Source organism: Fomitiporia mediterranea (assembly GCF_000271605.1).
Source record: "Fomitiporia mediterranea MF3/22 unplaced genomic scaffold FOMMEscaffold_5, whole genome shotgun sequence".
Classification (NCBI taxonomy): domain Eukaryota; kingdom Fungi; phylum Basidiomycota; class Agaricomycetes; order Hymenochaetales; family Hymenochaetaceae; genus Fomitiporia; species Fomitiporia mediterranea.
Window position 1 is genome coordinate 2340588 of NW_006760390.1, and position 25248 is coordinate 2365835.

Consider the following 25248-nt stretch of genomic DNA (forward strand, 5'->3'; position numbering starts at 1 on the left):
ACGCCTTCGGACCCCACTTCTTTACCTGCTACTTCTTTGGCTCCGTTTGGGTCATATGAGGGTGATATTCCTTGTTTAATAAGCATTCCCCCCGTGTCTGACCGACCCCTTAGGCTTCGAGAATCGGTCTTGTGCCGAGAATTTCCACGCACCAGATATTCGTCTAGAGGGAAGAAAATACTCAAGCGCCCGGTCTTTCCTCAATCTCAAGCCGCTCATTATACCTGAGCTGAGCATAAAGGCATCCAGGAAGCTTTTCTCTTCTGGAACTCTTCCAACTCCCCCTTCAGAACCCTCTAGCATAAGTTCGAACAGTTCTCCAACGGTTGATAGCAGCTATACCGATGCCGATGTGTTACGTTCGTTCTTCGACGATAGCGGATACGAAGAAGACCTTCATGCACTGAAAGCTGCTAAGAAATCAAAAACGAGCCTCCGCTCATTGTTTCTTTCCTCTCAACATGGTAACAATAAAGGCCATTCTGCCGTTCCTTCCGCACACGGAGGTGATAAGGCTCTTCTTCCGACGCCAGCAACCGAAAATCGACCGTTGGCTCTGTATAAAGAAGCGACGCCCATGAAAGATTCACTCTATACGCACGAGAATGTTTCATTCGATAGAGGCTCTCTTTTTTATACACCTCCAGTTGACGAGCAAAGTCTTTCTGATGTTCGCGACACTTACTCGTTGCCAGACCAACCTTGCAAGGAGGCCAGATCTAAAGAAGAAGCTCGTGCTCGGCGAGCTTCTAATCTGATCATTGGAACGTCAAGCTCAGAGCGCAAAATTGTATCCCGTGGTTCTCGCAACTCTCCACCGCCATATCCCAGCCCTACGTCGCCGTTGCCTCCTACACCGGACCTATCCGCCATATCGACGCTCGTTTCTTCTTCTCATGGCCAAATATCTCCCTGCATGCCAGATGGAGTCGGTGATACGAGTGAGGATTCCATCGACTCGACGGAGATCCTCAGCTGGCGGATGCCGAACCTAGATGAACAAGTTAGCGCAACGTCAACAAGTTCGAGTGCGCAAGCTGTGAGTTTTCATCGTTTTCGTGATATACGCGCGCTAATAGTTTTTTATTTATTTTTATTTTTTATTTTTATTTTTATTTTTTCTTGCTGCCTCATCACAAGCATGCACTTGGTCGTCCATCCCGAGGTTCTATCCGTGAACGGTTAGGCCTTGGCCCGCGTTTGCATCTACATGTTCCCACTCCCGCAGAATTTCTTTCAGGATCTTCAAAAATGCCGAAATCTCGTGAGAGGCTTTCGTCCGAGTCGACTATTCGTGCACATCGTCCTCCATCCAGGACGAATTCTCCAAAGTTACCCTTGCAGAGACTTACGTCTGCTTCCCTTGTGTCTTTCAAAAGTATCGCTGCTATCACCGCTGCAGGCAAAGGAATTGACGAGGAAGCTTTCTGTTTTGTTCGGAGAGAAGAAGCACTTGCTATCGATCGTGCATTTACTCCTGAGGACGACCCTTTCGCAGCAGATCCTCTTACACCGATCACGCCTATATCTCCTGTTTTTGAGACACAGCCTATGAAGACCGACAAATACCGTTCCTTTATGTCTTTGGGAAATGCATCCTCAACTTCCGTTTCTCCTGAGTTACCAATATGCGTGCTACCGAGTTGGCATTACCGCCTAGGTTCCAATTCCAACAAATCATCGCCCGCGTTGACTCCTTCATCATCTTACCATGATCACCCCGATTCAACCTCGAAGAGAAGTAGATTGAGCGCAGTTCCCCCAGGCGCACTGCACAAGCACTTTCCTTCGCCCGTCGTCGACGGGCAAAACCTGAAACGTGCTCTACCTTCCATCCCGATTGATCTATCAAGAAATCAGCTCGATCTTAACCAAGCTGTCATTAAGGTACGGAATTACCGGAAACTACAGCAAGAGGACTTGAACAACCGACGGCACGAATGCGAAGAACGCGACTCGCAAGTCGTTGGCCACTCAGAAAGTCGACCTCATTCACCCTTTCCTCTGCTCTTCCAGAAGTCGAAGGCAACGACTGAGCACTCTGCAAGATGTATGCCCACAACCCAGCCAGTCGGACGTCTTGTGGAGTCGTGTCGTATTCGGCATGGAGAATGCATAGAAGAGCCGAGGTCGCTTAGCGCCAAAGATGTTGATGCCTTCGGTGAGGCGGCAAGGAACTTCACGCTTGATTATTCTTCGAGAGAAATAGTTTCTCCTACTGCTTGGCTTTTGGAACTCGATGATTATGATGACGGTTTCAAATACACACTCGAGAATGACGCACCTATTGGCGTCTCGAATGTTCTTGCGCTCGATCTGCATTCCGGAACACCTATACACGGGAGGTATGATGAAGGACGGAAGCTGTATGATCGCCCAATGAATCTCGAGGGGAACGATTATGGACACTCTTCACCGCTGCGAGTTTTCCATCCAGCGGAAAGTGAAACGGACAACGAAGGTCATGTATCCAGTCTACACGCGTCCCAGTGCTGGCCGCTACCTCCGAATCATACAGTCGTTGTCGACGAAGAATACGGGAAGGTGTACCACGCCGTCGCACCTGACAATCAGGTAAGAAAGAATAACCTTATAATTCAAGGAAGCGCAGTGAAGTTAAGCATAATCTACAGTATATTAGAGCGAGTTCAACGTCCCGTTCTCTGAAATATTCAATACACTCACCTGAGAAGAATTTGGGATCCGCTGCCACCGAAATTCGTGACTATCGGCGATCAAGTAACAGCTCCTCCCATTCGAATGAGCTCACCAATTCCCAAAGACGGGCGATTGTAGAACAGTGTAGGCAGCCGCCCGGCTACAATCACGGCATTCCTGCAGGCTCGCCGTCTAGTTACAAACCGCCTAAGCCGGTATCTTCTCACCAACTGAAGCAGCGATCTCGCTCGACTACGTCGCTTGCTTCTGTGGGCGGCTTCTCAGTCAGAACCTCTAGAACTGCTTATTATTCTGCCCGCTCAACGGTCTCTCGTGGATCGGACAAGTCCACGTTTACGTTCCCGCGTCAGGTTGGAGCGTCGTCCCGTGAAGGATCTATCTACTCTGCATCCTCTTCACGGAGTCCCGATAGTTCTGGAGACCATGGACATAGGCCATCCGCCGTGTATCTGGACTCGGATTCCAGTTGCGTTCCTCCCTGCACAGGCTCCAACATTGGATTTCCGGTTTCGCGCGACTTCTGAGATGTTGACAACAGGGGATCCCATCCTTATTCTGCAATGTTGTTTCTTCCATCCAATATCTCCGAACCGCACTTCCCCTTCGCCACTTCAGAGCAACTGTAGGTCTTGTCAGTATGCAGTGATATTGGATGCATTGTTTTATCAACTGAAAACTTTGGTTGGTGTCGATGATGTCATATTATTATCTGTTCAGGTGTAAGAGATCGCGGAAGCAGATCGAGGACATTGTTGAAACCAGTACAGGGTCGAAGAGATCGACGTGAACGCCAAATTTCGCCAAGGCCAAGGGTTTATCAGTTTCGCTTATCACCCACGTATGTCCTACATTCTCCTTCCGACAACTTTGGGAAAGGTTTTGTCCGTGTGCTGCTTGTTCAATTCACTCTAACGTTCGTCCTTTCGTAATTCAGCGTACTTGTTCTTTCGCAATACTCTAGGTGCCCTCATGATGCATTTCATAATCCCTTTTTCTACCGGTTGAAGGTTTGCACTTCGTTGTCTTCTGGGTACTTTCTTGCTTCTCACTCTCCTCTTTGTTGTCTCGACACTGCTCAATCCGTTGTTGTAATTTGTAATTTGGTGATATAAATAATGTCCAATCGTACGTCTTCCAGCGAGCGCACGTCAATAAGGTCTAACAAGTGCAACAACAAAAGGGGGATGAAGATAATTTTCAAAACGAACGGAAACTTCTTGCATGTGGAGATGAAGTAGCGCCATATCCATCATCAGCGCGATGATGATGTCGGTAACCAGCCATCAAAGGCGCGGTTTGTCTACTATGTGAGCGTGGAGGTTCCTGCAGTGCACTGAAATGCGGATCGAAGCGCGACAATCGAGATGGTGGGATACAGGGCGAGATATAGCCTGATAAGATGGCCTCTGTGCTCGAAGCGCCGTCCTCGTCATCATCATGTCGGTCAGATCGGCGCCTTCGTCTATGACGACGCCATCTATGGTGCCTGGATAGTGGCCTCAAATATTCCCTTGGAGGTGATCGCAGATAACTAGGCTGGTATCCTGACCACTGTGATGGATGACGCCGAACAAAAGGATCCGAATCGGTATTGTATGGCCACTCGTAACTTCGCTCGTACGTATTCGTGCGCTGTCTGCGGACGTCCTGCCGTGGCACGGCGTAGCGCGCAGAAACAGGTACGTATACCACAGAATCCTCTCTTCGCAGGCTACCATGTCTTGACGTTGACTTACTATCGCAACCCGACAATGCGCCAATGGCCTTCTCTATATCCGGATCACCTATCAAAGTCAATCTGGAGGCGCATCTTTCAACAAAAGGAGCTTTGCTCTCTGACGTTCGAACAGATGCGTTGCGCCGTACATCAATGAGCTGCGCATTCTTCGCACGTTGAGCGGCAAGTGACCGGCGATGTGCGATGCATAGTCCAAGAGATGCAAGGATTGTGGCACCGAGCAGAGACAGTGGGATTGCTATGGCGGCTGTTGGTAGTGCTGCTCGAGAGAGCACCGCTTCCTGCGGCGTGAGAGAATCGACATTGACGCCTGCCGGAAGACTCGACGAGGCACTTGAGATGGGACCTGAAGCTGAGACATTCTTTGTAACTTGGGAACGTTGAGGCGCGGAGCCAGAAGACTTAGCGGATGCTTGAGACCCTCCGGACACAGCTTGCGCATCTGATCCCGATGAAGTATTAGGCTTCTTCGAGCTAGAATTCGGTGAAGTCGCGTGTGATTGCGAGTTACCTCCAGCTGATGGACCATTGAATGATACTTGATGTGAATCGCCATTGTTCGAGTTAGACGTAGCTTCAGGATCGGAGTGTCCAGAAATATCTTGATTGCCTTCGGAAGTCCCACTATTACCTGTGCCTTTTGGTGCTGCCGACGGACCCCCATTTTTAGCACCAACGGAAGCTGATTGACCGCAGTATTTGAGTACTTGAGATTATTGAAAGATTGGATGAGATGTACGCACGGTCCAGGGAGAAGGTTGGTGATGTGGTAGTCCTTCCAAAATCATCTTTCATTTCAAGGTAGAACTTCGAAGCTGATTTGATATCTGGAACCAGCCTAAGAAGAAAGATTAATTACGATTTTGCGGCGCAATGGATGTGGATGTCTGGTGTCACCCACAGAGAGAATGAAGACGCCCTTCCAACCTTCTTGATTTCCGGCCAGACAGTCTCTCCGCAAGAGCTCTCAACGCGGTCATCTGAATCACGATTCAAAGCACACAGCCTAATCGAAGGTGACACGACGTCCTGCTTGGATTCCCATTCGCCTGCAATCGTTCCGCCCGGCCCGTAAATATCTCCAGAGGAAGGTCTTGTCCAGCTCACTTGAATTGATGAGGTCCCAGACTCTTTGGAATGAGCGAGCACAGATCGTGGAGCAGTATGAGCAAGATACGCAAGAAGCAAAAGAACCAGTCTTTTAGAACAATGCATTGTTTAGCGAGTGCAAAAGATCAGTCTAATGATGCAGGCCTGCCTGCATTAGATAAAATAATTCCTCCAGCAGTAGTTGAAAGGACGGGAGTAGACTTGATAATGAGATACCGATTGACAAGGCCATTTTCATGCCAGCTTCGCGTAGATTAGTCTTCAGACCAGACAGGAATGGAATAACAAGTAAGACAAAGACATGCTCGTGCTACAGTTTAGTCCTTGTTTGTCCTGATCGTCAAGTCATGTCAGAAATTCAGGTGAATCGTGCAGGTAAAAAACAAAATAAGACACCGCTAGTGGGTCCAGTGTTGATCCCCTACCTAAATATGGAAAACCTAAAATTGCTCCCGACCGAGCACATTTGACTCTGGCAATCATCTGCATCTACATTTTAAGCTGGGAAGCCTGCGTTCAATATTAATTTAGTCATGCAGCCTCTCCTCGGCCCTTCAGAGGAGGATTATTCTGTACGGACCTCGTGTCCGGTTCTCCGAAATCTTATCCTGCGCACTTGGTCTCATGAACAACTAGTGGCTTCCTTGGTATCTATCCACCAAGTACCCATCGCGTTCACCGTACCCCTCTCACGTCCAACATGCCATCACTGCCAAGTGCAAGGCCCAACAGGGATGAGGCGCTCAAACCTGTGTTTTCCAAGAACTCGAGGTCGGCGTTCCCACGCCCACCAAAGTTCGAGGATAAAATGAAAGAGCGCGAATACCTGAAGTTCAGGCTTGCTCAGGCATTTCGTATCTTTGGAGACCTGGGATACGATGAGGGAGTAGCAGGACACATTACTGTCAGAGTACGCTACTGTTTTCTAAATTCATTCATGTACTTTCGGAGTCAATGAAATATTTGTCAAGGATCCTATCAAACTAGACTGTTTCTGGGTCAACCCATTTGTAGGCGACCGAGATGGTTATTTTGTTCATCATTGCACTGATAGTAGCGAACAAGGGCCTGCATTTCTCACTCATCCAACCGTCCGATCTTCTTTTAGTCGACCACAAGGGCGATATTCTCGATGAATCCGGGCCGTGCCGCCTACTTAACACGGCCGCATTTATGATCCACTCCGCGATACACACGGCCCGTCCGGACGTATTATGTGCTGCTCACTCTCATTCAATCTATGGACGTGTGTTCTCCACGCTTGGGAAAGAACTCGATATCACTACACAGGACTCGACTGCCTTCTATCAGGATCATGCTGTGTATAAACAATTTAACGGGGCTGTACTTGCCGAGGATGAAGGTCAACGCATCGCTGAAACACTCGGGGACAAGAAGGTTCGTTTCAATGACCTCAGCTTAATGTAGCAATGATGAATTAATCAGAGTCCCTTAGGCCATTATTCTACAGGTAAAGCATCTTTTTCACATCATCATTACTTAATTTTACTCTACTAACCCTTTATGAATTCACCGAAGAACCATGGACTGTTGGTTGCAACAGCGACAATCGAATCGACTGTCCACTTCTTTGTCTCATTTGAGAAATGTTGCAAAGCTCAATTGATGGCAGATGCTGCGGCAGCTCAGACAGGAATAAAACCCGTTCTTATCGGAGAAAAAGAAGCGGCTGAGACGTACCAAACTGTTGGCGTTGGAGGGTGGTTCGCTGGACGGTCTCATTTCCAGGCACTAGAGGCGCGCGAAGGGCAGAAGTTTGCTCTATAAATAAGACAGATGCTCACAAGAACAAGTGAAAGGATGTTATATGTACAACTACTGACCACCGTACGCCCAAACGAGGAAATCAAATGATTCTGATCATATTTTCGGTCGTGCTTTCCAAGAATAACAAAAGATGAGGCGCGGAGAGCTGATACCATACACAAGGCGAAATACTTCACCCCCATGACACCTCTGTCATCGCATATACGGACGTGTTGTACCGGAAGGCGCTTAGTCGTATGCAAAATGTTTGTCGGTTTCATACCCCCAATACTCCGTTTCATAATCGGATTTAGTGTCCAATTTCTCCAATTCCTGTGGGATCTCCGCCTGGTCTTGCTTGATGTCCTTATCGAAATGTGCATGCGTAAAATTCATGGACGACAGCCTGTTTTGTACCAAGACTAACGGTGTCACGAGAAATAATAAGCAAGATATACTAACTCGCGGGGATGGTGTGGACGTACGATAGTGATCGAGATTCTTGCCGAAGTTGCGTCGACAGATCACTGCGAGTACCGTGGCAGCCAGTAGCAGAGCGAGCGATGCTGCATACATTGTTCCGAAAAACCACCAAGTTGTGACGGCCCAAGTAAACATGGCTGACCCCAGTCCGGCGATGAAGGAGCATATGAAGACCGTTCCTATGGAAAAGAAGACAATAGTTGATTTCTTCCATTCGCGTCGCAACGCAAACCATCCCTACGCAGAAAGGCAAAATAAGGAGTTGAAGTAGCGGCGAATAAATAAAAAGACGAACCAGCGCTATCCACATAGGAAGTAACTACGGACAGATAGAATTTCAATGAAACTTCGCAGAAAAGCACAATAAGTGAAGAAATACGTACCAATGTCCAAGCGAGGAAGAAAGCGCCATATATGTACTTGTGACTCCCAGCGATTTGCCAGAAATAGGGGTTGAGAAGCTGATCTAGCCACAGTGCCATTGTTGCGGGCAGAATCAGTCCTGCCATTTGAGCGACAACAGAAAATCCAAGTAGAAGCTGAATACCAATTTCCAGAAGAAGCTATGAGTTTCGTGTAGTTACTACGAAGAGAACGTTGGTATTAAATACCCTGTACATCTTACGCATCTCGCTGGATACCTGGACAACACGCCACGGCCTCTCGGAATAAATCTAATAGAGTAAATTCAAATCAAATGAACGATCGATAACAGTCAAATTTCCGACTTACGCGACCCAACTTGAGCGCCACAAAGGATTCGATGCTAACCGACAACACCGAGACACCGAGTAGAAGACCCTGTATCCATGCTTGTTAAGTAAATGTCGAGAGAGACAAACAAATCCTAGTGGAAGCACCTCGAATATGTGTCTGCTAGAAAAGAAGGACGACCCGAAAAACGCCGATTCTGATTTACATTGCCCTCCATCGAGGGTGCCAATCAATGTCTTCTGGATGATGAAGGTTTCAATGACACGCGCAAATGCCCACAGCACCGACAAACAACGAATAGCGAAAATGAAGATGCTGTTTTGCAGAATAATGTAAGACACGTCAAAGTTCAGAATAAAATACTTACATGTGTGGTATTGATTCACGAGCTAGTGCATATATGGTGACGCAAATGAGATATGTGTGAATTACTATAAACACGACGTCTTCCAAACGATTGTCGCGAAATCTACGCGTATTTACTCGTCAGAGTCGTGTTCGAAGTTTATTGTAACCAAGTCAACCCACAAGTTCATTGAATATATTGCGAGTGCGTCGCAAGTGTTGATGAAGTTTGGGGGAGGGCTCTGACAGTAATGCGGAACATCCGAGCAGAATTCAAAACGTCCATCATGTTGAATACGAAACAATCCCGTAACATTCTGAAGCTGAGAGGCAGGCCAAACTGAGACACCCTCACGTCGCGCCCCGGCGTTGTCAGTCACGAAAAGAGCAGTGCGAAGGATGACCTGACAGCATGCAGAAAGAAAAGAGACCAGAAAGTACGCAGTCGAACGCGAGAAAAGCAATCGGCGAGCCTAAGCAAGATTCGACGTTGGACAAAGCATCATCAGACGGTCAGACAGGGGAACAGCAGGTGTGGTACGACTTACAAAATCTCTAAGCATCCAGGCCAAGGCACTCTCAATAATGGGTAATAATGGGTTCCGTAGTCAATACGGGAAGTGCGGAAGATCTGCCAGCCCTCTGCGAGGCAAGGGAGGGAGGGATGGGGAGCAACAGTATGGAGGAGTGGCAACAGCTAAGATATCTCGGAACACTTAAGAGTGACCGACTCCTTATTCGCGGGGAGTTGACAGTGATCAGGACCCTGTGAACACAACGCGACCGCCAACGGTTGAATAGCTCAGTAAAGTTCGTGCAAAGCTCGTGGAGGTGGACCATTCAGCGCCCTCTGCTGATGATCAGCTCCCCGTGTTTCCTCTTATATATGAAAAGTACAGGAGCGATGGAAGCACTTGATGGGGAACAAGCAGCAACATTGACAGATGTAAACATTTGAACTCAAAGACCTCGCGGAAGCATGCTGCCGAACTGAGAAGTCGGTGCAGATGATCAGAATCCATACAAATAATCCAGTTGATGGTGTCGAGCTACAGCCGCAGTACTGCCTCAGAAACTGCAATGGCAGAAACCGAAACCGAGCCGGGCATCCAGACGATCATCAGACCAACAGTTCCAGCACAGGAGGATTGGGTAAGGACACTGATATTAGTAACAGTCACCAACCAGAGAAACAATAAATAGAACAGGCTAACCAAGTTACACGATGATGGATGAGAAGATGGTTGTATTTCCAAGTACCGAGTTACAATCGTTGTTGTATTGAAAACGCGGAAGTGATTTTTTCAAAAAATAATACTTTTCTTACATAATATGTGTCAGAGAGGATCTGGACCCACAAGTCCGTAATTTCCCGACTGTGATAGGTCAGCTTCTGGAGATTACGTACAACTACTGCCGACACCGTGTCAGAGAAAGATAACAAAATTTTTCGGCCGATGATCAGTGGCCACAGGACTTCATTTTCCACAGAGACTACACCAATCCCCTCAGCAAAATGGCAGGAGCGCAGAATATCGAATCATGATATGCTATCCATCAAGCAGTCGCATCCAGTAGAATGAGGATAAGAGAAAGCGGGAGGTGGATGTGCTTTCTCTTCCGTATTTCGTGTCAGATACGGGAAAATGAGACAGAAGCTTATCGGCCCAATGAAAGCCAGTCCTAGACCCCACAAGTGGGTTAAAATACTTTGTGTATCGGCTGCTTACCGCCGCACTTCAGAGTGAATCCGACAGTCATCTCTTCCTCTTCAACCTCATTAATGGCGGCGAGCAGCACAGAACGGATAGCGAAACGTGCGTCCCATGCGTTTAGCAACTAAAAAATGAGACACTGATCTTGACCAAATTTTAATTTTGTCTCGTGTGATAGGCGCGGTCAGCCAGTCAGTGGCCCTCGATTCACCCGTCTATTCTCAGCTTATCTCCTTACCGCCTTCGACAGGTTCGATGGCGCTGATGTCGCCTTCATTATCATTGCTGGAGTATTTGTCTTCCTTATGGTTCCCGGTCTGGGCAAGTAAACTTCTATTTCTATTTCGTGACGTTATCGCCAATCCGGATTCTCCTTGCCCTTTTCTCGGCATTCGTAGCGTTCCTGTATTCCGGGCTAGCGCGAAGGTATTGTACAGCGACTTCGTTACATTCTGATATCTTATTCTCGTGCACTTCTCATTCGCCCTCCATGAAGGAAGTCTGCGTTGTCCATGATTTGGGCTGTTTCTGCAAGCAATGCAGTTGTTATATTCCAGTGGTATTTCTGGGGCTACTCTCTGGCGTTTTCCCCGAGCGCCACGAACGGATTCATTGGAAACCTTAATAGATTTGGCCTTCGACATACTCTCGGCGATCCGAGTCCCGGTTCTCCGCTCATTCCAGACATTCTTTATGCCTTCTATCAAATGGAGTTTGCCGCAGTAACTTGCGGGATCTTGATGGGTGCCTTGGCTGAGAGAGCTCGTGTCTTGCCAGCTATGGTGTTCGTATTTCTTTGGATGACTCTTGTGTATTGTCCGTTAGCATGTTGGCCTTGGAACATAAATGGCTGGGGTTTCAAATGGGGCGTTCTCGATTATGCTGGAGGCGGACCAGTTGAAATCGGATCCGGTGTCGGTGGTCTCGCATTTTCTTGGGTTATTGGCCGTAGAAAGGAGAAGGAGCTTCTCAACTTTCGCCCGCATAATGTATCCCTTGTTGCATTGGGAACCTTCCAGTTGTGGATTGGTTGGCTATGTTTCAACGGCGGATCAGCTTTTGGAGCGAATCTGCGCGCGATAATAGCCATCTGGAACTCGATGATCGCTGCAGCGTTTGGCGGGATTGTATGGTGTCTTCTGGACTGGAGAATAGAGCGTAAATTTACGATGGTCGGTTTCTGCTCTGGGACGATCGCGGGGCTCGTCGCAGCTACCCCTGCCAGTGGATTCATTGAGCCATGGGCATCATTGATCATGGGCATAGTTGCTGGAGCGGCTTGCAACTTTGCAACTAAGTGTAGGTATCTGCATCCACTTCAGACTATACGTTCTGAAAGTCTGTCCCTATTTTGCAGTGAAGTTCCTCATGCGTATTGATGATGCTCTTGATTTATTCGCTGAGCACGCCGTAGGTATGGTCATAGGCATGTGTAATTCGGTTATAGGCTTAATCATACTTCTCTTAGGTGGGATCATTGGCCTTTTATTTAACGCGTTCTTCGCAAAGAATTCTATCATCGCCCTTGATGGTGTGAACACATCTATTCGTGGAGGCTGGTTGGATCACAATTGGAAGCAACTCTACATACAATTCGCCTATATTTGCGCTGCTTGTGGTTACACGTTCGTCGTGACGGCCCTGCTGGCGAAGGCAGTGGACATCATACCCGGCCTACATCTGCGCGCTTCGGACGAGGCGGAGCATATGGGCATGGACGACGATCAGGTTTGTCTCCTATTTGTATTCTTAGGACGATAGGAAGGCTAAATACTTCACGTAGATTGGCGAATTCGCGAGCGACTATATTGAAGTCCGCCGAGACTTTGATGATTGGACCCCTCCCGCAGGTGTAGAAAAGACTTGGGGCTTGCGCTCGCGAGTCGGCACAGACTCGGACTCATCAGTGCCACAGACCGTTCACGTCGCTGCTGGAGACCGACACGGATATACCGAAACGGGCGAACACCAGAAACGAACGGTTCGCAATGGTAATGCCACCACGCCGAATGGGCCAACGACTCTTGAGACAATATCGGAAAAAGTATAACGAAGGTCACGAAAAAAAGGGAAATTTTCTGCTTTCCTTGGCTCCGCATTGCAGCCTTTCAAAATATATCCCGAATATTCGGCACGTCATCTAACGACAAATTGGATCTACCATCTACAATGCACGTCACAAAATTATATTGGAGCAGCATCGCACACGTTTTTACGAAGACTCATTATCATTTTGGTACCCTTACCATTTCGTGAATGTATTTTCCCGCTCTACAATGCTAAAAATTTGATATTGCCCGCCCGTAATAACTTCAATGAATGTATTTTTCAGACCTGGTTAATAGAATCAAAAAATAAATATGATTATCAGTACTTGACAGACATGACGTAAGCAATTTTTCGGAAAAAGAAATCCTTCGTGTACCAGCGACTTGCTTCCTCCTTTCCTGTAAACTGGGACCTACTAACTGAAGATCTCAGAGGCTGTAAGTACCTATATCAATAACATTACTCTGATATTGGGCTAATTCCTCCGATGTCCTTCTTTGCCCTGCTTCGTAGATATGCCACTCCCCCACGACCTCTGCGCACGCGTCCAAAACGCCTTTCGCGGACGACACCTTCGCGTCTGCGTAGACCACACAAAACAAAACCTCGGGATCCTCTCTATCCTCCTACGTGCCGGGTTTCTCTCCAACCTTACGCGTGGCACGCCCGCTGGACCCGATCCAGACGCCTTCCTCCTCACAGAAAGCGAAGCCCAACGACGTATCTGGGCGGTCCTCAAGTACCGTGATGATAGACCTGTGTTGACAGCTATGCAGCTCATTAGTCTGCCGAGTAAGCGTGTGTTCATGGATATTGGTGAGATTCGGAGAATATGTTCGGGGAGACGCGCGAAGCAGGTGAAGCCGCTTGGGATGGGTGAGGTTGCTGTTGTTCGGACTTCGAGTAAGGAACATGAGTGGTTAGAGGCGAGGGAAGCGCTTAGATTGGGTTTGGATGGAGAGGTTGTGTGTCGTGCGCGATAGCTGCTCTTTCTTCGTCTTGTTTAGTTTAACGGTAAGTATCGGATTTTTCGGGTTGCTTATAGATTGCTTTTACTCATACTTGCATTCCTTCATGAAGCTTTGTCGTCTAGTGCTCTTAACTTAACATACTCGCATCCCTCATCACAGAAGAATCCAATGCATTCTATTATGGTCCCCAAGAGTCCAAGATTAGCAACATGCAAAGCATACTATCCAAAGCCCATGACCTCATGATTATAGTTCCTTTTTTGTGTATACCTACCAAGCGTCCATTCAATATTTTGGAAAGGGCATTTGATCATGCGCAGTCCCAGCCAAGCACAAAGTCCTCCTTTACCTTCTCTGGTTTGGGCGCGGCCTTTGCGGATTCTTCCACGACGTCCGACAGGACTAATTGCTCCACCTCGCCTTCCAGAACCGCAATTGGTTCTGGCTGCTCCGCTCGCACCGGAATTGCCTTTCCACAGATGTCCACTCCGAAGCGTGATCGGAAGAGCTGATCCACGACGTTACGCGAAGAAATCGTCTCTGTCTCCATTGTGGAGATGAACCTTTCAAAAGAGACCGTTAATTTACGTTCTAAATTCGGGTCGGCGGAGGAGTACGTACGGTTCAAAGGCATTAACGTAGTAAAGGCCAGGAGCCAGGACTACAGGAGGGAATGAATCGGTAGGAGGCAAGCGAGGGTATGCATCCCACTGGAGCGACATTAATATACTGATTGCAATTCAAAACGAGAAGTACTAGACACGCACCTCTTTACGGAGAACCCACCCAACCTTACCGCCGAACACGGTTTTGAGCCACTCATCGGACAGCGTCTCATTTGAGAAGATCTTCACGACGTACTCCTCCCGATCAGAAGAAACTTTTCCGTGATATGACAGCGAATTAAATTCAGGAACCCGTCCTCCGCGACGAGCACCCTCATAGGTCGTCAGGATCGTCTGCGGGACCTTCGAGCCGGGTTTCAGCCCAAAGTATGCTGGGTCCGGATGCAATGCGGTCGTGGTGAGGAGGGTGACGTGCAGATGCACGTATGGTTGTGGCGGGACTTCCGGGGCTGAGGCGGGCGCAAGGAGGCCAGTTGAGAGTGCGACATTAATTCCAGAAGTGTGATATGGGGCAGCGATGATCACGTCATTGTAGTTTTTGGATTCACCAGTGGAAGTTTTCAATATCCATTGATGTTGTTTCTCCGTAACGGAGATGACCTGCGCGCGGGGATTTCCATAGGATCACTAAATGGACAGAAGCACTGAAGAGGACTTACAGAGGTATTCAGGTACACGTGTGCTCCCGAATGTCCCAAGAAATGCTCGAAGATCTGGAAATTGCCGCCCTTCACGCTTGAGGCTCCAGACGCCGCCATTGAGACGGCTCCCTCCAGCGCGTGTAATTCGTCAAGGTTCTGGCCGTAATTAACACGCGACGCCGCCTCGATGATTTCTCTCGAAAAGAGCTGGGAAACGCCCTGAGCGTCAAGGTACTGTGCCGCGGTTTGAGTTACGAGATCTACCCAGCCCAGGTCGGAAGCAAGCTCAGAGATGTTTGACCACGAGGGACTGGAGGGTGTGTACAAGGTTACGAATTTGTCAATCATCTCTTGTACTCTTAAGGAACAGTGCATGGGTTAATACGTTGGTCGAAGGCGCACATAAGGAACTGCTCACAGGGCTTGCGCTCTCGCCGGAGACCTGTAGCCGTAGCGCCATAGTGCCTTGATTGTATCTATCCATCCAAGGATACCCTTGCTCTCTTTCATCTGGCGAATGGCAAATGAATGTCAGACGGAAATTCAATAAGCTCCAATGGCATTTTGGCGCACGGTGAATACGAATTTCTCCCCATCCCAGAAGCCAGTTACGCCATCGTCGTCAAGAACCAACTTAGTAAGGTTAAACTCCTGTGACGCGCGCCAGAGATTTTTGTTTGCAGTGACGAAAATGGACGCGCCGAGCTACGGCAAGGCCAATTACAGAGAGAATTAACGCAATGGACGGGATTGAGCGGATTTGAAACTTACTTCGACTGGATCGAGTGTTCTGTCGTCATAAGGAAAGACGGTCGTACTACGGCCGCCCACGTATGCGGCACGTTCGAAGACGTCGACTTCTACCGAGACTCCAGCGCGGGTTTTTGCCTTTGATAGCCAAAATGCTGCGGATGAGCCGCCTGCACCTGCACCGATGACTGCAATTCTGTGAGGTACGACTTCATTGGAGACGGTAGCAGAACCAGAATTTGGGTATAACCAGTCGAACACATTGAGGGCATTGGCTACAAGCGGCGATGAGAGAGCCAACAGAGCCGTTAATGATGTGCGCATTGTTGCGGCTTGCAGAGGCACCTGGATGTGACTTTGCTTATGGCGACAATGAGCAGGATGTAGTGCGACGAGTGAGTGAGGAGCAGACGCGTCCAGTGTACGTGAGGCTGCATTGCATTGCATGGCTACAGCTACGTAATTGAGTCCGCGCCCAAAAAGGCAAGAGACACGGCATGTGTCGGTCCGTTTCACTCAAGTGAATATGAAGCAAACTATCCCGAGCCCTCTATATGCTCTCACATCTCTCCCTCCTTCCTTCGCCTCCCTCCCACATTCAATGGCTGCCATCTCCATCCTCGATATCCCCCAGGAGCTAACAGAGCACGCTCTCGTCCATGCAGAGCCCCGCGACGTCGCAAGCTTCGCTCAGACATGTCGCAAGGCCCGCTCTCTCGTCTACGAGCAGCATGACCAACACCTCTGGCGCCGTCTCTTTCTCGAGCAGCCATTCGACGATCCTCGACGCTTCTCTTGTCCGAGCTCTCCATGTCCCTCTGACTCCGGTTCTAGTTCTAGCTTAGGTTCATGCTCTATCGACTGGAAGCAGGCTCTCCAGCAACGCGTCTATGCAAGGCGCATTATTCAAAAAATGTCCAGCCACCCGCCAGATCTAGCAGCTGCACTTTCCGCTCTCATCTCAGTCGCAAGGAATGCACCACCAATGCTGGACCGAATCGACGAATCCAAAGACCTCGTCTGGCTCAATAATCTTGCTCGCGAACACAGTGTATTCGGCTTAGGTGGCTCTGACGGACGTGAATGGACATCTGAAGAGGAGCAGCGCATAGCCGAACTGTGGAGTCTCATCGGATGGCGTGACAGCGTACTCAGCAGAGACGCCGAAGATCTTCTGCAAGTCCGGAACAGCGCACGGGCGTTTGTCTACGATATGCGCAACTATATGCGCGAGAACCACTGGGGGCCATTCATGGCCGATAAGAGTAGCTGTGTCAATTGGAAACACGTAGAGGCGATCATAGTTGTCATATACAGCAATCTCATGGACCTCGGTGGGCTCTGGCCAGATACACGACCTCCGGCGCATCTAGATGCCATCCGGGCCTATTCCGCACCTACTAGTAACTCCCACACACGCGATCCACGGGATTGGGCGGGCATCGAAGGGACCTGGCGTCGATATGTATGCTTCATGGACTATCGGTAAGTCCGGCGGTACGAATTTACAGTTCCCGCTAGCTAAAGATCCATCCGCCAGCGACCTGTTCAGTGAGTTCTATTTTTAAATTTCAGATAAATGCGCGCAGTGGTTCATTTGTTCTGTCGCCTACTCGCCTCCGAATCCTTCCGACTGCGTCTGTGAACGGTGCCATGCTATCTAGCTTTCAACGTGAGCACGTTCTTCGCGGTTTTGTATCACATGGGTTGCTCAGAGCGAATCTTCTGCCGATTCAGTATTCGTCGAACGCATATAACCCGTCTTTCTTCGAAGACGATGAATTCCAAGAAGCGACGCGTCTTATCGAGCTCAACCTAACAATAACGAGTTACGGTGAAAAGAAGAATCCTTCCGCCAGCTCTACGGGCTCGTCATCACGCGCCTCCACCGCGTCACCGCGCTCCTTATCTGCACCATCCTCGCCCTTACCGCTCTCTGCTCCGAGTGGCTTATCTTCTGCTGGATCTGGCCTTTCTAGCATCGCGAAGCAACTTCCTCCTGTAATCCACTTTGTCGGCAAGTCGCGCGGTGGAAACGGTAACGAATCACGAGTGCGCGGAACTGTGCGCATGACATCCGACGGACACATCCGCTGGCGATTCGTAAGTGTATGTTTGGGTTTACTTTTACTCTCCCGCCTCTTTTTTCTCGTCGTTTCCCTTGTTCTGTTCTGTCTTTCCCTTCCTTTTTCTATTCCCTTACTTCCCACATACCTACCTTAATTTATGCTGGTCGCCGAATTGACGAGCTGACACCAAGAATCGCAAGGCGTCAATATACGACGGCCACTCACAATGGAGGTCAGTGTGGATACCTTTCTTTAATCAACCGATAAAAATCTTTCCGAAAGAGTTCCACTGACGTCAAGCTTCTCCTTCCCCCCCTTCTTCTTTCCATACAGTTCGGAGGGAATTCAAATCGGCGGTGTATGCAGCGCCGCCGGTGTTGTGGGTACATGGACAGGAGCACACCACGAAGAAGGTCAGTGCGCGGTTTACTTTTTCTTCCTTTAGTGGAGGAACGTGCTCTGTGCTCATTTATCTGATTTTGATATTTAGGTGACCCTGCTGGTACGTATACGGCTCCAATAATTTCTCGGATTCAATCCCGATGAATTAAATGGCATGGATTTGTTACAGGTCCGTTCTGGTTGTGGAAAGTCGAAGATGACCATCCGAGTCATCTGCATAGTCCTTGACACATGCTTATTCAATGAGGTTCAACATCTCCACTGGCACTTGCGAAGCTTTTGATTAATTTTAATCTCTCTGCTGTTTTACTAATGATTAAGATGATTGGATAGCATGTTTCTTTTCTCCTTCTTTTTCCCCTCGGATTATCTTGTTTCCTTGTTTTTCTCTTGGATACGTATGTGACTTTGGTATCGGGTATGGTCTTGACTATGGCTTGTTGGTGATTGGATGGCTGTCGTCTTTTCCTTTGTTGTGGTCTCTTTTCCTCTTGTGTTCTGGAATGGATTATGGTTAATCAATAATGTGCGGCGGGGTTTTCTTTTTCTTTTTCTTTACAGTAATTCGGTTTGGTTTGGCGTGTCAATTATGTCAGTTTCAAGTACAACAGTTTGTATATATATCAGAAGAATGTACTATTACATTTTGATTGATTATACATGAAACGTTCCTGGGAGGGACAACCGTTTCGACTGGCATATCATATGATTCTCCACGGCGAATTACACGCGTGTTTCGGTACCGCCGCGGTCACGTTCAAAAGCTTTCTTGAAGAAGGCGGTTAGGTTTGTATATGCGTCCTCAAATTCTTTTCTGTTCTCTTCGTCCTCGAGATTCGCACGTGCTGCTGCCCATCCGTGGAACCTAGCACCGATAATAATAATCAGCCATGGTTTTGAGACGAATACGAATATGAGAGGAGCCATACATGTTAGCATAGTGTTTGTATGCAATCTTGTCAGCATAGGGCTTCTGCTTGAGTTTCTCGATCATCTTGTCGTACTCCGCTTTGGGTTCGTCGTTTGAGATGAATAGACCGAGGGGGACGCGCAGGTTGTCTGCATCGTCCGCAGAGAGCATGCTATTCGTGTCGAATGAGTTTCGGCGAAACAAAGCAAATATGAGTATGTTGTCATGCAACTCACGCAGGATGGAACGTCGCAACAGCGTCAAACGGAGTATTCTCCTTAGACCCAGTAAGTATAGCAACCTTCCCTCCCCAACAAAGTCCATACGCGCCGACCTTTTCCGCTCCCTGTGCACGCAGTTCCTCACCAACTCTTACTAACCCTTCAACCGCTTTGTCAGGCTTGGCAGGGCCAGCAAAGAACGCTTGCAAGTCGTTCTTATCATCCTGACTTTGCGGGGGGAACTTCTCTTTAAAGAATGGCTTGTCGGGAGCGAAGAAATCGGGCATGACGACGCGTGCGTTGAGGGTTTGGGCGAGTATGTCTGCGCCCTGTTGGGTTTGTGGCCAGAAGCCGAAGATGTCGAATACGTTGACGATAGCGATGGAGGATGTAGGTGGGCCGGTGACGTATGTTGAATCAAAACCTGCGAAAGAGGTGTATGTGCCTTTGGGTACGTAGTTGGATTGGACGGGCGGGATGGAGCAGCAGGCGGGGTTGGAGTTGACTACGCGTTGGACGCCTTGGGAGGTCGTTGTTGACGCCATTGTGCGGTTATGGTTGAGGTGATGGACGAGAGCACGAAGACGGGTGAGCATTCCAATCGAGATCTTTCTCTCTTGAGTCTTATGGTGACCCTGGCTTTGAGGACTCGCTGAGCTGCAGTTATCAGGTGCTGTCTGTATGCGCGGATCGGCATTGGAACATTACGGAGGTAGTTACGTCATATCCAGTGACCTACGGTACTCATTTCGCCGGCCCTGAATACTTCCTAAATTCAAAAGGGCCATGCTCGTTCTTTTTTCAAATGCATCCTCATCCAGCGCTCGACGTACGTCGGCGCAACTCTCAGTCTTCACATGGCCGGAGGGTATTTGGTCATTTAGGAGAGAACGAAAAGCCTACCAAAGAGCCCAACTAAGCCGGAGCGCCTTCCATGTTGTTTTTCGAATGGCGATGGGAGGTGCTTGACTGAGTGGCTCATACATTCAACTATATCAAACATCATTGCTATTCTGCCAGCTACCTTGTGAAATTGAAGATTCTCTCACATACGCACGTGTAAAGTACCCGAGAAATAGAGATCGTCGATGGAGTTAGCTTTGACTTGACGCTCCGACCATAAGCATCATCGTCGACGTCATCCCCGCCCCTCTATTCATTCATAACCCAGTCCAGCCTCAATATAATGTCTACTTCAACTACTTGCCTTTTCTACCCACATTTTCTTCGAGATACTTCTGTTACACGTATACGTACCCTCAAAGAATAATGTTGCGCACGACTCTATCTGCTGCTGTTCCTCGACGTTCCGTCGTTGCGGCCCGATCATTACACGCATCTCCCGTAGCGTGCAAGACGGTAACTGAGAAGGTTAAAGAGGCTGCACATAATGTTAGTAATCCGTCCTCGCTATTCCGACGTTAATATTTTTGATGCTCAAAGCTCAACCTCTTTTCCTTTTCTTTTTTTCGTATAGGTTAATTTAAAAGTCGGGCAGACACTCGCACACGGTCTCGAGAAAGGCGAAGAAGTTACCGAGAAGACGCAACACATGGCCGGGACTGCAAAGTCCAAGGCTGAAGAGACTGCTGGTACTGCGAAGACGAAAGCCAACGAGTCGGGTGAGGTGGCAAAACAGAAGGCTAACCAGGTTCGTACTGACTTCTGATCTGATGTGGCGACGGAGACTTGTTTGACTAACGGTGGCTTTTCTTCAATGTAGGCTTCGGCTGGGGCAACTCAGGCGAAGGAGGACTTAAAGAAGGAGATGCGAAAGTAAAGGGATCGCAGTTCATATTTAATGCACTCCATTGAGCAATTAAATGTATCAATATTCCTCAATTCCTTTTGACCAATGCATGAACATTTTCAATCCCACATCTCAGACGAGATTAATTGCAAAAGAAAATCCGATGAATAGATGTCATGTATATTTATATTTCTTACTCGCAACCCACTCAATAAGCCCCGGACATAGCGAGTAATACAACACAGGAGCGAAACGATAAAATCCTTGCATGAACACATCGCGTTCCTGCCTATCAACGGCCTGTATACACCGGCGCGCAACGACCTCGCGTTTCAAACCACTTCGATTTGGATCTGATTCGCGTACCAGACCACCGTCAACTGCAGAGGCACGGAAGGCTCCTTCTATCGTCCCGGGTAAGATTGAGGTGAAGTGCACTTTTGGGTGTTCGATTGCGAGTGATTGGTATAAGATGAGTGCTGCTGATTTGCTTGCGCAGTAGAGTGTGCGAGTCGGTGCTGGCGTGACTGCTGCGACAGACGACAGGAGGAGGACTGAGGGTGAAGGAGAGGTGCGTTCTAGGAAGGCTATCTGCATTTTGACATTACTATTTGCGAGAAGTCAACAAATAATGAAATGCGAGGACTCACACAAGTAAGGACAGCTGTGAGAGGTCCGGTGAAGTTTCCTTGTATTGCTGCACTAGCGATCTGTTGGCCTGTCCGAACGCCCTCTACATCAGCATCTGGAAACGAGGAACCTCTTCCTTCTTTACACTCAATCCCAGTGGTCTCGAGTAAAGGTCTGAGCGAGGACACGCCAGCTATGACAGCAAGTGTATCGAGACGACCCCATTCTAACGAATATGCGTTTTATCAGAAATTTCCAGATTTCCATCACCGACAAATATGCTCACCAGCTTGTATCCTCTCCCTAACCTTTGCCATACCCTCTGCGTCCGAGAAGTCAGCAACCACCGCAACCACCCTCTTCTCCGCTTCTCCCTCTCCTTTCAAATTGCTCATGCTCTCACTCACGCCAAGGCATTCCCTTCTTGTCCCTTCCAACCCTTCCTTATTGCGCGCTACGATGCACACGTATGCTCCACGCTGAACATACTGTACTGCAAGTGTGCGGCCCACGCCCGAGCTCGCACCGAGGATAAGGACGTGTTCTTCATTCAGCGGGATTTTCGTCTGGCGTTTATTTGGACGATGTTGCCGGCGTAGTAAAAATAGAATCGACAAGAGTGAGACGGAAGCTAGGAGTGGGTTGTTGCGCACAAGGTTAGAGAGGTATGAGAAGCTCAGAGGCATCCTTGCCACGCTTGCCTGTCACTTGCAATCAGTGTTATAATTGAGAATCTTTTGATCGGATAGGCTTGCACATGAAATGATCGGCACGTCGGTTGTTCCTTTGTGCAATCATTTCTTTTTCTGCTACAGCTTTGATGGGTGAGAACCCATGAGTAAGATTTAATTTATTTACAATCCATATTTGTGACTAACATGTCGCATATCCTTTGTTTTTCTTAAATTTTTCTCATATTGTAAGTATAAAAAATAGGATAAAACATAAGTAAAAACATCGATACAACTAAGAGCTAACCGACATATTTCTCTGATTAATTCAGCAACTACAGTATAAGGATACCGAGAGAAAATTAAGTTTAAACATTCAATAACTGGTCAAGATGTAATAGTAATAAAACATTCTCTAGTATTTACAAAATAATATATAAAATTAGCACAATTGATGTACCAAAGCAAAGTTATTGCAAGAGAAAGAAAATAATCTACCACGCCGTAATTAATCGCAATCTATCACCAACAAGTTGTAATCAAAGCCATACCTAGTTCTAGAGTTGTGTATGTATCCAAGACACAAGAGAAAGATGAAACAGGATGATAAGAGGGAGAAAAGACACATGCCTTCCAGTCAATTGTTATCGCCAGCGACAAAATCAATGAAGATTCGAACGCTCTCTCCAGAGATAATTCTCAGTACCATGGACATTAAGAACTATGTTGATGACTCGCGTGGTCATCCTTGACCTTCCACAACCAGCACGGACCTATAATGAACCAATTAAATCATCAGATGTGCATCGGTATTGAAACCCGCCAAAAATGGTTGAAGCATACCAGCAGGGTCACCTACATTAATATCGGATAAATAAGCAAACACATTAAATCACTATTTCAATTCTCCAGATGTGCACTCACCTTCTTCGTGATGCGCTCCTGTCCATATGCCGACGACGCCCGCGGCACTGCATACACCGCCGATTTGAACCCCCTCCGAACTGTGTGAAGAAGCAAAGAAGATTGTCATCAGTGGACTCTGAAAGGAGCTGGCTCTTTCTCTATTGGAAAGATTTATCGATTGAATGAAAGTATCCACTGACCTCCACTGCGCTTGACCGTCGTCCTTGAGAAATTAGTGTCAGCACGTCAATTTAGCGACAGGTATAGAGTGAAGCACTCATGAGGAAAGAAAAAAGAGGCGGGGAGGAAAGGGGGAATTGGGTAAAGCAAGCGCGTGAGAAGAAAATATCAGCGAGCAAGGGGAGACCCGCACATACACTTGTGAATCGCCAAAGGATGTGTCCCTCGGATGTCATGCGCACAGTTCCGCGCAATCGTGATTCGTTGCCATTTGCACTGAGCGACTTGCCAGCAAAGTGGATTGCTAGATGTTGATTCATAATACTGTCCGGACCAGATCCAACGGAAAATGAGCCACCCGTGGCAGAGGACAGTAAGGTCGAAGGAGGTGCAGAGAAGGAGCGTGTCGACATGTCATTCTTTTCGCCGAAACCAGTTGTACTTAGTTTGAGCTCGACAGGATGTGCTACTTCTTGGAATCCATAGCTTTCAAATAAAGACGGGTCATGCGCTTCCGCTGTATACTGAATCGGAAGATTCTGAGCCACTCATATGACGAAAACCAGAGAAGGACGTGCTCACATTGAAGGCTAAATAGTATCGTACAACGCAATCGGATTGATTCGAAGGCGAATGGGCACGAGGACAGATAAGTCGCCGCGCATGTAGCTGGGCCTCAAGAAAAGAACTCACTGAACAGATCACTGGTGGATAGATCTTTAGCTAACGGGAATCGAAAACATCCCTACAGCCGAACTTACCCATAGTCCAGGAAGCATACGTACAGACGCCATGTTCCTTCCACACCCGCCCAATCCCGTGGATCGCGTGTATGATGATTAGGCGCAGAGTATACGCGGACAGCATCTAGATGCGACGGAGGACGTGCTTCTAGCCATGACCCACCGAGGTCTATGGTATTGCTGTAGATGACGACTATGATTGCTTTAATGTGTTTCCAATTGACGCAGCCGCTATTATCCGCCATGAATGGCCCCCAGTGGTTCTCGCGCATATAGTTGCGCATATCGTACACAAATACCCGTTCACGGTTCCGGTTTTGCAGAAGATCTTCGGCGGCTCTGCTGAGTACGCTGTCACGCCATCCGATGAGACTCCACAGTTCGGCTATGCGCTGCTCCTCTTCAGAAGTCCATTTGTAGTCAGAGGAGCCGCCTAAGCCGAATACATTGTGTTCGCGAGCAAGATTATTGAGCCAGACGAGGTCTTTTGATTCGTCGGGTTGATCCGACATCGGTGGTACATTCCTTGCGACTGAGATGAGAGCAGAGAGTGCAGTTGCGAGTTCCGGAGGATGGCTGGTCATTTTTTGAATGATGCGCCTTGCATAGACGCGTTGCTGGAGAGCCTGCTTCCAGTTAATAGAGCATGAGCCGGGGCTCGGACCAGAGCCAGAACCAGAGTCAGAAAGAAGGGAAGAGTGTGGACGGGAAAATTGCCGTGGGTCGTCGAATGGATGCTTCAGAAAGAGTCGGCGCCAAAGGTGCTGGTCGGGCTGCTCGTAAACGAGAGCGCGGGCCTTTCGACATGTCTGAGCGAAGCTTGCGATGTCGCTGGGCTCTGCATGAACGAGAGCGTGCTCCGTCAGTTCCTGGGGGATGTCGAGGATGGAGGTAGCAGCCATTCCGTTTGTGAGGTGTACGGTCAGTATCGGAGGAAGTCAGTCATGAGCGGTATTGAGTGACCAAGTCCAATAATACGACGTTGGGGTCGGCATTTAGACTGGGAGCCGGAGTCTGGATATCTATGACTGACTCAGAGTCTGACATGATAGCATTTGAATGATTTGACACTATTTCAGTCAAAATTCTCAAATCTCATATCGACTAAAGACACACTTTCAATGCATTTTGAGATGTGTATGCAGCAGGATAAGCCAATATATTTCCTTATTCGACAA

At 48.2% G+C, this 25248-nt stretch overlaps 10 protein-coding genes across 10 annotated transcripts; 5 read left to right on the forward strand and 5 right to left on the reverse strand.

Annotated features, from left to right (window-relative positions):
- Positions 1-890: 890 nt before the first annotated feature.
- On the forward strand, positions 891-3506 carry FOMMEDRAFT_19477 (uncharacterized protein). The gene is made up of 3 exons (XM_007265762.1): positions 891-1039; positions 1141-2574; positions 2634-3506. Exons 1-3 carry the CDS (start codon positions 917-919, stop codon positions 3201-3203), a joined length of 2127 nt encoding a protein of 708 aa, XP_007265824.1. The 5' UTR covers positions 891-916; the 3' UTR covers positions 3204-3506.
- A 2654-nt stretch (positions 3507-6160) lies between these two features.
- FOMMEDRAFT_121828 (class II aldolase/adducin domain-containing protein) lies at positions 6161-7465 on the forward strand. Its single transcript, XM_007265763.1, has 5 exons — positions 6161-6437; positions 6499-6537; positions 6593-6925; positions 6984-6998; positions 7067-7465. Exons 1-5 carry the CDS (start codon positions 6228-6230, stop codon positions 7313-7315), a joined length of 846 nt encoding a protein of 281 aa, XP_007265825.1. The 5' UTR covers positions 6161-6227; the 3' UTR covers positions 7316-7465.
- A 78-nt stretch (positions 7466-7543) lies between these two features.
- On the reverse strand, positions 7544-9399 carry FOMMEDRAFT_167459 (uncharacterized protein; the record flags this gene model as incomplete). The annotated part of the gene is made up of 10 exons (XM_007265764.1): positions 7544-7716; positions 7780-8014; positions 8073-8092; positions 8157-8316; positions 8389-8451; positions 8510-8578; positions 8638-8806; positions 8859-8960; positions 9020-9309; positions 9385-9399. 10 exons carry the CDS (start codon positions 9397-9399, stop codon positions 7544-7546), a joined length of 1296 nt encoding a protein of 431 aa, XP_007265826.1.
- Positions 9400-10358: 959 nt separating this feature from the next.
- Positions 10359-12850, forward strand: FOMMEDRAFT_19481 (ammonium transporter). The gene is made up of 8 exons (XM_007265765.1): positions 10359-10653; positions 10730-10742; positions 10802-10872; positions 10950-10977; positions 11048-11850; positions 11909-11965; positions 12020-12279; positions 12335-12850. Exons 1-8 carry the CDS (start codon positions 10620-10622, stop codon positions 12599-12601), a joined length of 1533 nt encoding a protein of 510 aa, XP_007265827.1. The 5' UTR covers positions 10359-10619; the 3' UTR covers positions 12602-12850.
- Positions 12851-13032: 182 nt separating this feature from the next.
- Positions 13033-16000, reverse strand: FOMMEDRAFT_146234 (uncharacterized protein). The gene is made up of 8 exons (XM_007265766.1): positions 15610-16000; positions 15412-15543; positions 15257-15348; positions 14857-15196; positions 14339-14797; positions 14193-14281; positions 13681-14134; positions 13033-13614 (listed from the first exon to the last, which is right to left on the reverse strand). Exons 1-7 carry the CDS (start codon positions 15910-15912, stop codon positions 13882-13884), a joined length of 1668 nt encoding a protein of 555 aa, XP_007265828.1. The 5' UTR covers positions 15913-16000; the 3' UTR covers positions 13033-13614; positions 13681-13881.
- A 168-nt stretch (positions 16001-16168) lies between these two features.
- FOMMEDRAFT_121835 (uncharacterized protein) lies at positions 16169-18637 on the forward strand. Its single transcript, XM_007265767.1, has 8 exons — positions 16169-17073; positions 17129-17139; positions 17253-17260; positions 17326-17697; positions 17858-17889; positions 17991-18070; positions 18148-18159; positions 18229-18637. The coding sequence occupies exons 1-8, from the start codon at positions 16190-16192 to the stop codon at positions 18285-18287; spliced, it is 1458 nt and encodes a 485-aa protein (XP_007265829.1). The 5' UTR covers positions 16169-16189; the 3' UTR covers positions 18288-18637.
- A 22-nt stretch (positions 18638-18659) lies between these two features.
- On the reverse strand, positions 18660-19818 carry FOMMEDRAFT_19489 (uncharacterized protein). The gene is made up of 3 exons (XM_007265768.1): positions 19206-19818; positions 18989-19141; positions 18660-18924 (listed from the first exon to the last, which is right to left on the reverse strand). Exons 1-3 carry the CDS (start codon positions 19733-19735, stop codon positions 18783-18785), a joined length of 825 nt encoding a protein of 274 aa, XP_007265830.1. The 5' UTR covers positions 19736-19818; the 3' UTR covers positions 18660-18782.
- Positions 19819-20128: 310 nt separating this feature from the next.
- On the forward strand, positions 20129-21069 carry FOMMEDRAFT_19490 (uncharacterized protein). Its single transcript, XM_007265769.1, has 3 exons — positions 20129-20582; positions 20668-20841; positions 20914-21069. Exons 1-3 carry the CDS (start codon positions 20460-20462, stop codon positions 20968-20970), a joined length of 354 nt encoding a protein of 117 aa, XP_007265831.1. The 5' UTR covers positions 20129-20459; the 3' UTR covers positions 20971-21069.
- A 45-nt stretch (positions 21070-21114) lies between these two features.
- Positions 21115-22256, reverse strand: FOMMEDRAFT_27984 (NAD-binding protein; the record flags this gene model as incomplete). The annotated part of the gene is made up of 3 exons (XM_007265770.1): positions 21115-21531; positions 21591-21796; positions 21857-22256. The coding sequence occupies 3 exons, from the start codon at positions 22254-22256 to the stop codon at positions 21115-21117; spliced, it is 1023 nt and encodes a 340-aa protein (XP_007265832.1).
- Positions 22257-22648: 392 nt separating this feature from the next.
- FOMMEDRAFT_121841 (uncharacterized protein) lies at positions 22649-24973 on the reverse strand (the record flags this gene model as incomplete). The annotated part of the gene is made up of 8 exons (XM_007265771.1): positions 22649-23014; positions 23085-23096; positions 23166-23245; positions 23348-23370; positions 23525-23851; positions 23910-23917; positions 24021-24031; positions 24089-24973. Coding segments are annotated over 8 exons (1405 nt in total), but the record flags the coding sequence as incomplete, so codon positions are not given.
- Between the last annotated feature and the right edge of the window lie 275 nt (positions 24974-25248).